Here is an 8,091-nt window from a genome sequence, read left to right as displayed (position 1 = left end):
CCCCCACATTCTGTTTGTCACTCTCCATCTCTCCTCTCCTACCCTGCACCACAGGGGTCAGGCCCTGTGCCTAGTTCTAGGAGGTTGAATGTTTCCATGGCAACGGACCAATGAACTTGGAAATCGGAGCATGTTTCTGTTGACACAGGGAAACCCAGATGTGCACGGAGAGCCTGGCAATGTGGAATCTGGCAGTGACCTCCTTAGCCACTGGTCACTGTGGATGGAAGTGTGTTATCTGAGTGTGTGTGAATGTGTGTGTGTGTGTGTGTGTGATATGCAGCAAATGGGATTAAGGTTAGAGAAGGCCTAACCTGCTTTCCTGGCCATATGGTAGCTGCTAGCAGGAGACTGCAGCATCTTAGTCTCTGGAGATCTTTCTAGAACAAGGGTGTCTGTCCCCTGAATTCTACCCTGACACTTCCTCTTCTTTCTGATAGAGAAAGGGGCCAAATTGCCCAGAGGTCAATGGTGAAAGGAATGCCATTCAAAGGTCTATTGACTGGAAGAATCCAGGAAAGATGAAAAGGGCATCTCACACCCCACCTCCACTGCCACCTCAGTTCAGGAGGTTCTTGGCCAACTGGCTCAAGTGTGGCAGAAGGACATGCCCTTGTGATGCCAGGGAAGGGAGAGGAAAATGTAGGGACATTTTGCCAACCTTGGGGTCCAGGGCCTGGAGTTAGGTCCCCACTCATACTCCCTACCCCATCCCCGGCGGCTATGCTTCCTCTGTTTTCCTTCCGCAAGGCTGAGCCGCTATTTCTCTTGCTTCCTTCACCCTCCCCCTCCTCCTTCCCTCCCTCTCTACTCTTTTCCTTCGTCTCTTCCAACGCTGCCTCTGATCCTCTGTCATCCTTTCCTTCTCCTGGCTTCTACCTCAGGATCTCGTCCCCACCAGCTGTGCCCCTCCACCCCTGGAGACCTTGGGTCTACCTCCCCAGAACTCAGACTCCATGCGCTACAGCCCCCCTCCTCCTTCTCTCCTCCACCCCAGCCCAGCAGCTCAGGGCTCGACCCCTCCCTCCTCAGGCCACATGGGCATGCCTCGTTGGCCCCAGCCCTTGGTTCCCTGTCCTCCTTGCCTGTCCCCAGGGTCAGACATGAACCATGGGGCTGGTTCCTCATCTCCACCTCTCCCCTCATCCCACCTATCTCCTCCTTTCAGTGTCTGGCTCACCGTTTCTAGGCACTATGGGCATCCAATCTCCTGGTTCTGACCAGGAGCCCCCATATCCCATTCTCTCTTCCCTGGGGGCCTCATCATGATCTCTGTCCCTAGAGCTTACACCTGGCACTTTCTGTGAGGTACCAGAATGTGCAGGGGTCTCAGGGTAAGATTCTGAGGGACAGGACAACCTCTGAGGGTTGTCGCTCGCTCTTCATAAGTCCTGGCCCCACCTAGTCCCCTGGCTCTACCTTGAACCTCAAAACCATCTTCCCAGACTGAACTGCCTCAAGCCTATCTCTTACCTTGGAGATCAGAACTCCTGGGGTTCACAGTCTGGCCTCTTCCCCCCTCCATCCCACAGCTGAGCCCTGCTTCTCACTTGAAGTCCTTCCCGCCTGTGGACTGGTAGAACAAGAACAAAGCACAGAGGCCAAAATAAATGAGGTGCCAGAATTTGGTTTATTGGCTCATCCAGTGCGAAAGGTCCATTGGGCACCCTCTTTCCATGGATTTGGGAGCCCCCTGGCTCCTAAGATCTTTTTCTTCTTCATACATTCCTCCTAGCCCTGACTGAAGCCACGGCAGAAGCTGGGGCAAAGTGTGGGGCAAAGGCTGGGCTCTGACGGGGGTCTGCTTACATGGGGCCTAGTCTGCTTGGCGTAAGACGAGGACCCTAGGGCGAAGGAAGATGGGCCCCCAGGTGAGGAGGAAAGGAACCAGCTCAGCAAGGGCCTCTACTGAGGGCTCTGAGGGGTGGAGCCTAGTCCAAGGGCAGGGCAGGAATGGGAGGAGGCAAAGGGGAGAGGATCAAGGGCAGAGGAGGAGGTGAGAGGCCCCTCAGAGCCCTACTCTCTCATGGGCTGGGGTCCTCTGAGGCTCAGAGAGTAGGAGGGAGGGCTGAGGGTGGGGGGAGGTTACTGCTAGAGGGACTGTCCTTTACTCAAACCCCCCCAGCTCTAGACCCAGAAAGATGCACACACACGTACACTCTCACACGCACACCCCTGGAGCCCCAGCTCTTTTCAGCGGGCGCATGTAGCACACAGTCCTACCCAAGGCCCTCAGCTGCAGCTCTGGCCTGGCCCTCCTGGTCATTTGAGTGCACACTAGGCCCGTGTCCTCTATTCACAGCTTCAGGCCCAGAGCCCCTGCCCAGGTTCTCCGAGGCCTTCCCCACTCCCTCCCTCTCTCCCAGGGCCTTCAGGCCTGTCTCTGGTCATTCTGGGCTGTGACTGGCCCCCCGACCCCGACCCAGGGAGAGCGGTGGGACCATGTCAGGACTTCAGACGAGGGAATGGCCATGGTCTTCAGCAAGGCACTGGGTGGGCGGGGGCAGGGCTGGAGCGGGGAGAAGAGCGCTCAGGCTCTGAGGAGCCCACACCTCCTCGAGTGGCTCAGTCCTCAGCTCCTGGACCAGCCTCTACCCTCAGCCCCCACAGCAGGGCCTCCCTCCTCTTTTCCAAGCCCTTCCGGGGGAGGGGCCACTGGGCAGGCACCAGAACCAGCCATCTGAGAGGCCCCAGGGCCTGAGAATGAGGGCTGCTGGCACAGTGTGGAGCTGGGGCTCTGCAGCCTGGGGCGGGGGGTGCGTGCCGGGGCCTCAAGCGGAGTCACCCCCCGCGGAGATCTTCTTCTTGGGCCGGGTCTTCAGCGTCTTGGAAGCCAGTGGCTGTGGGAAGGAGACAGGAAGACAGAAGGCTCAGCCTGGAGTTGCAACCCCTCGCCATTTCCCCAAGCTCTGGCCCAGCTCTCACCTCAGCTTTGGGCACTTTTTTGATGGATTTGGCCCTCTTAGGGGCCTTGTCTCCCGTGTCATCCTCAGAGATCTCTGTCCGGGGATCTGCCTGGTTCGTGCCTGACCTTAAACTCACGGCAGGGTCATCTCCTGGTTCGGAGAGGAAAGGAGAACAGTGGTCTGGCCTTTCTCCCACCTGGCCTCCTTGCCCCTGTGCCCCATGCCCAGCCCTGGGCCTGGTCTGTACCTAAGTCCTCAATGGTGTCCAGGAGGCTGCCAGGGCTGGGTCTGAGGCGGCCGTCGGGCCCCTGCAGGGGCAGCGCATCCTCATCCCGGATCAGGGTCAGGTCCTGCATGCTGAAGCTTCGGAGCTTCTCTGACAGCACCCCCTGGCCCTAGGGTCACCACCACGCACCGGGAGAACCGGAGGAAGGGGCGGGGTGGAGATAGAGGTCACCGTGGGGCACTGGGCAGCCACTGGGCTCAGTGCTCTCCCCGCAGTGTCCTCACCCCGTCCTATGGCAGCACTGACAGGCTGGGGCCATGCTTTCCCTTTGGACAGATGAGGAAACTGGCCCGTTGAGTGGAAGTTCCTTAGCTGGAGGGTGTTAGAGGCAGGACTGGAACCCTAAGCTGCACAAGACCCCAAACCTTCACACACCTGAGGACCTGGTGGATGCAAAGGGGCTTGGCCAGGGGGACGAGATGAGCAAAGTGGGGCCCTGGGAGCTGGGTCTGCCCCCATCTCACCTTGGCAGCAGCCGTGACCGCGGCATTAGCGGCCAGGTTCAGACCCCTCTTGCCCACCCTCATCATGGTCTCGTAGCTCTTGTCTCGGGCCTGTGTGATGTACTCGTCGATCTCCTGAGGGGTCGGAGGGGAAGCAGGAAGAGGTGAGGGGTGGGCCCTGCTGGCCAGGCCCTGCCCTGCCATTGTTCACACCTGGACAAAGGCACTGCTTGCCCCAGGAGGCCAGGGCCCTGCCAGATCACCCATAGGGAGAGCCACGAATGCACGTGGTTATAGGCACTGGGCTGCCTTGACCTGGGGCAGATGGGAAGGGAGCTTCCCTCGTCCCAACAGACCTTCTCCTTGTTGGACAGTGTTGGGTGCACGAACTTGCGGTAGAGCACGCTGGAGCCTTTGGTATAAGGGGACAGCAGCCATATCACAAAGGCAATCTTGAGCTCAAAGTAGAATGGAAACCTGTTGGGTGGAGAGAGGCAAGCGGCGGAGCCTGGGGCAGGGAGTCAGGAGGTGCGCCGACTCTCTGCATGACCCTGGCTGGCCCCCCACCCCTTAGTGCACTGAGGTCCCCATGTGGCTCAGGAGACTGGTCAAGGCGAGGCTCAACTGAGACTCCAAGTGGGAAGGTGAGAGGTGATCCCGCAGGAATTCCCCGCAGCAGTGGCTCTCCTCACCCTCTTCTGACAGAAGACTACCCACTCCTCTGTCCTGGGGTCAACACCACGGCGAGATCCCTGAACTTCCAGGTGCACTCTTGGGTCCTCACCCCATTCTCTTCCTGCCCTTCCTCCCATGAAGAAGCCAGGCTTCTCCAGCTGTGCTCTGGATCCACCCCTTGATGCCATGGCATGGCCCCTGCTTTTAAGGATCGTTCTCCATGCCCCAAGGCTCTTTCCCAGGCCACACACTCCTTCAGGTCTCCTCCATCCTCATCAAAGCTCCCTCCTTTGCTTGTGTCAAGAGGCACCTACACTCACTGTTCTCAAGTTTTAACCCATTACTCTTTCCTAATTTGACCCCATTCAACTTCCTCTTCTAAAACTGTTTTTCTCAAAGGCCATAGGCCCTTGAAATCTACAAATGCAAGGATGTTTTGTCCTCTGCCTCTGTAAAACTCTTTTCTTTGGACTTCCAGTGTACCGTGCTACATTAGTCCTCTCTTCCAAGAGGCATTTGCTCATTCAGTAAACATTTTTGAGCTCCTGCTGTGAATATACAGATGATTAGGGCATTCCGTGTCCTCAAAGGACATATACATGGTCTAGTAGTGCCTAGAAAAAGCCTTTGAAATACAAGCATCCAATGTTTATAAGAATGAGTCATACGCCTATTTTACAAATAGGGAAACTGAGGCCTAGGAAACTGTGACCTGCCAAGGTCACGGCAAGTTCGGCAGAAGCAGGTTTCCTGAATTCTATTGTGGTGATTTGGCTACCACCAGAAAGAAATGTGAGGGTTATATCTGTTATTCTGCTGATCAAGCCAGGCCTGGATGGGGATTGGGGGGAGGGGACACCCAGGACCCCATGGAACTGTTGGGGGATCCCACCCTGGGTCTCAGTCTTCTGTTTGACTGGCTGTGTAGAAAAAGTCAGAGGCCCTGGTCCCTGAGGATGCAGGGAGGGGACACTAGATCTCACCAGGAGAGCACAATATCTGTGAGTGTCTCGGCAGTGGTGAAGAAGGCAAAGACGATCCAGTACATCATCCATTTCACCTGAAGGTACAGAGGGTGGTGTTGGCTGGGGCCTTGGGGGAACACCCAGGACCCCACCTTTGCCTGCCAACCATGCTGGAGGTGCTGTGGGGGACGCTCAGGACCTCAACTTTGCCTGCGTATCACACCAGGCCTGGAGGAGAGGAACACACTGGAACCTCCCCTGAACCAGGTCTCATTAGTGCTGACAGCATTAGTACAAAGTCACCCCCACCTGTCATGTGACCCAGTGTCCTCCCTGATCTCTGCCACGTGGGTTGGGTGGGAGATAAAGGGTCATACACTCACATATTCCTTCACGTTTTTTGTCTTCACGGCCTTGTAGGAAGAATAGGCTGGGTACAGGGTGCCAAAGATGAGCCTAGGGAGGCAGGCATGGTTACTGGGCCCCTCGGCCAAGAGCAGTAGCCTCTCCCTCCCAGCTCTGCATCAGTCCCTGGGTAGGTAAGGGGAGAATGGACAGAACTCCAGAGTGCCACATCAGCTGGACTGATGGACTCAGGTCAGGGGTTTAGGTCAAAGCAGGCAAGCCTGAGGTGATACACAAGCATGGAAGCCCCAGCCAGCTAGGGTGATGCCTCATAACACCCCCCCCCCGCCCCTTTTTGTTTTGGCTGTGCCGCACAGCGTGTGGGATCTTAGTTCCCCAACCAGAGATCAAACCTGGGCCCCCGGCAGTGAGGGTACCGAGCCCTAACCACTGGACGCCAGGGAATTCCTCTGTAACCCTTTATTCAGTTTTTCTCCAGCCCCCGAGGCACAGAAAGACCCAGAGGCCAGAGGGTCTGCTGTGGCCTCTTCAGCCCTGATCCTTGTTTGTGCATAAGCATATCAGGGGTGGGGGTCTGGTCACTGCCACAGGGTTGTCTTCCTTCTTGACACCACTCCCATTCATACCCATCTGCCCTTACCCTCTACCTCCCTGTTGCAGAGCCAAGCTGGGTAGGGCCACCTAACAGGGCACTCTACCTGGCAGTCAGAGGTACCACTGTAGCCCTTGGGGCCTGGGGAGCAGAGGGCACAGGGGCAGGAGGCCCTGAGAGAGGTTTATTCCCCCATGTAAACACTTTTGGGAACAGGCTCAGGGTAGTGTGCTGGGCTGGAGGTCCTGGCTAGAGTGGAGTCCGGTGTTGATCCCATCAGAGATCACATACAGGACACAGGTGAGGGAAGGAGAGGACCGATGCCGCTCAGCGAGCTCATTCACACGAGAGAAGCAGACACTGGGAAGGTCACAGGGAGGTCTGAGGCCCCTGGATTCCCTCTGGGGTGGGATGCGGGAGAGGCAGGAGGGAGACTCTGGTGGGTCTAGAGGAAGCCAGAACACAAGCACATGACAGCAGGGAGGGGATTCTGGGGTGTCAGTCCCCCAAGGTAGAGGCTTAGGGGCAGGGACCTGAGCTGGGGCAGGGAGGGGTTGGCTGAGGCCCATGTGGAGCCCCTGCCAGGCCCAGCCCCTTGACAATGTGTGGTACTGCCTGTTCCCCCATGGACTTGCCTCACTGAGGCAGGACACTTATAAGAAATAGGCTTTGGAGATGGGGTGGGGGGCGGAATCCTCAAGGACAAAGTCCCCGGTTGTGGGAGAGGGTGCCCTCCCGCAGCCTGGGGGAGGTGGGAGGGACGTAGCTGGCAGCCTGAAATGAAGGCCACCTAACACCCTCCCCTCCGCGGCTTTCACAATTCCAGGCTGACCACACACATCCTCTCCCAGTTACCTCCCACACTTTGTCCTCCAAGCATCTCTGCTTTCCATATCCCGTCCTCCCTGGGGGGGGTCTTCAGAGCATCTGCCCTCACCCCCCAGTCTCCTGACAGTCAGTGGAAGAGGCAGGAGAAACCCGGCCCTTTGGGGAGGCCAAGGCTGCCACGGCCCTAAGCTATGGAATGAGGAGGCCCTGCCTTGCTCCCCGGGCTCTTCCATTAGCCCTCTCCCCAAGGGAGATGAGGGCCCAGGTTTGAGGAGCTCCTCCAGTCAGATCTGCGACGTGGGGGAGGGGACAAGCCGCCTCCCCTGATAAATCAAGCCGTGCTGCCCAGCCCCTGGGGTGAGGGAGGGCGAAGAAACAGGGAAATTAAAAATAAAAGGGGTGGGAAGCCAGGTCTGCCATGCTCCTCTAACAGTTCCCCCTCCTCCAGGTCCCACACCTCCACGTCTCTGGGGACCCCAAATAGGGACGATGTGCCTTTAGGTGACTCTGCTGTATGAAGCCACGGAGTGGTCCATCCCGGGCTTCAATACCCCTCACCTCCCATCCCTAGCCCCCATCCCCCTCCCAACCGGCCGCGCCCCGCCGCCGCCGCCGCCGCCGCCGCACTCACACCACCAGGCGAGAGATGATCCAGGACACCATGGCGGGGCCGGGCGGGGCGCAGGGCGGGAACCCGGCCCGGGCCGAGGATGCAGCTGCTGGAGGCCGAGCAGCGGCGGCAGCAGGAGCCGCACTAGCAGCAGCACCCGCAGCAGCAGCCGCCGCGGGGGCCGCGGAGCGCCGAGCCGCCGCCGTTAAAGGGGAGGTCCTTGCCGCAGCGGCGTGCCGTGGGCGGTGGCGGCTCTTAAAGGGGAGGCCGCGGCGGCGGCGCGCCCCCTGCACCTGCTGTCGCCGGGCATGCGCCTTTGACCTGCCTTCTTCTAATCGCTTGTTCACCTTTCTTGGGTTCCAAGCCCTGGGTTGAGGTCCTCAGAGGCCTTCATGGTTCCATCCTGACATCCTAGCCCTC

General features: G+C 58.5%; 1 protein-coding gene across 3 annotated transcripts; it reads right to left on the bottom strand.

The window, feature by feature from the left end:
• Positions 1–1,611: 1,611 nt before the first annotated feature.
• Positions 1,612–7,885, bottom strand: REEP2 (receptor accessory protein 2). Of its 3 annotated transcripts, none has more exons than XM_067731878.1 (8): positions 7,693–7,885; positions 5,659–5,731; positions 5,294–5,370; positions 3,992–4,112; positions 3,657–3,770; positions 3,154–3,295; positions 2,926–3,056; positions 1,612–2,840 (listed from the first exon to the last, which is right to left on the bottom strand). In XM_067731878.1, exons 1-8 carry the CDS (start codon positions 7,722–7,724, stop codon positions 2,772–2,774), a joined length of 759 nt encoding a protein of 252 aa, XP_067587979.1. In that variant the 5' UTR covers positions 7,725–7,885; the 3' UTR covers positions 1,612–2,771. The 3 variants fall into 3 exon arrangements, with proteins under 3 accessions (XP_067587979.1, XP_067587978.1, XP_067587980.1); XM_067731877.1 differs by having other exon boundaries at positions 3,154–3,301; positions 7,693–7,883; XM_067731879.1 differs by lacking the exon at positions 5,659–5,731 and having other exon boundaries at positions 3,154–3,301; positions 7,693–7,870.
• Between the last annotated feature and the right edge of the window lie 206 nt (positions 7,886–8,091).

This window comes from Pseudorca crassidens, chromosome 3 (assembly GCF_039906515.1).
Source record: "Pseudorca crassidens isolate mPseCra1 chromosome 3, mPseCra1.hap1, whole genome shotgun sequence".
Lineage (NCBI taxonomy): Eukaryota > Metazoa > Chordata > Mammalia > Artiodactyla > Delphinidae > Pseudorca > Pseudorca crassidens.
The sequence above is the reverse complement of the archived record's forward strand: the minus strand, read 5'-3'. Positions and strand labels throughout refer to the sequence as shown.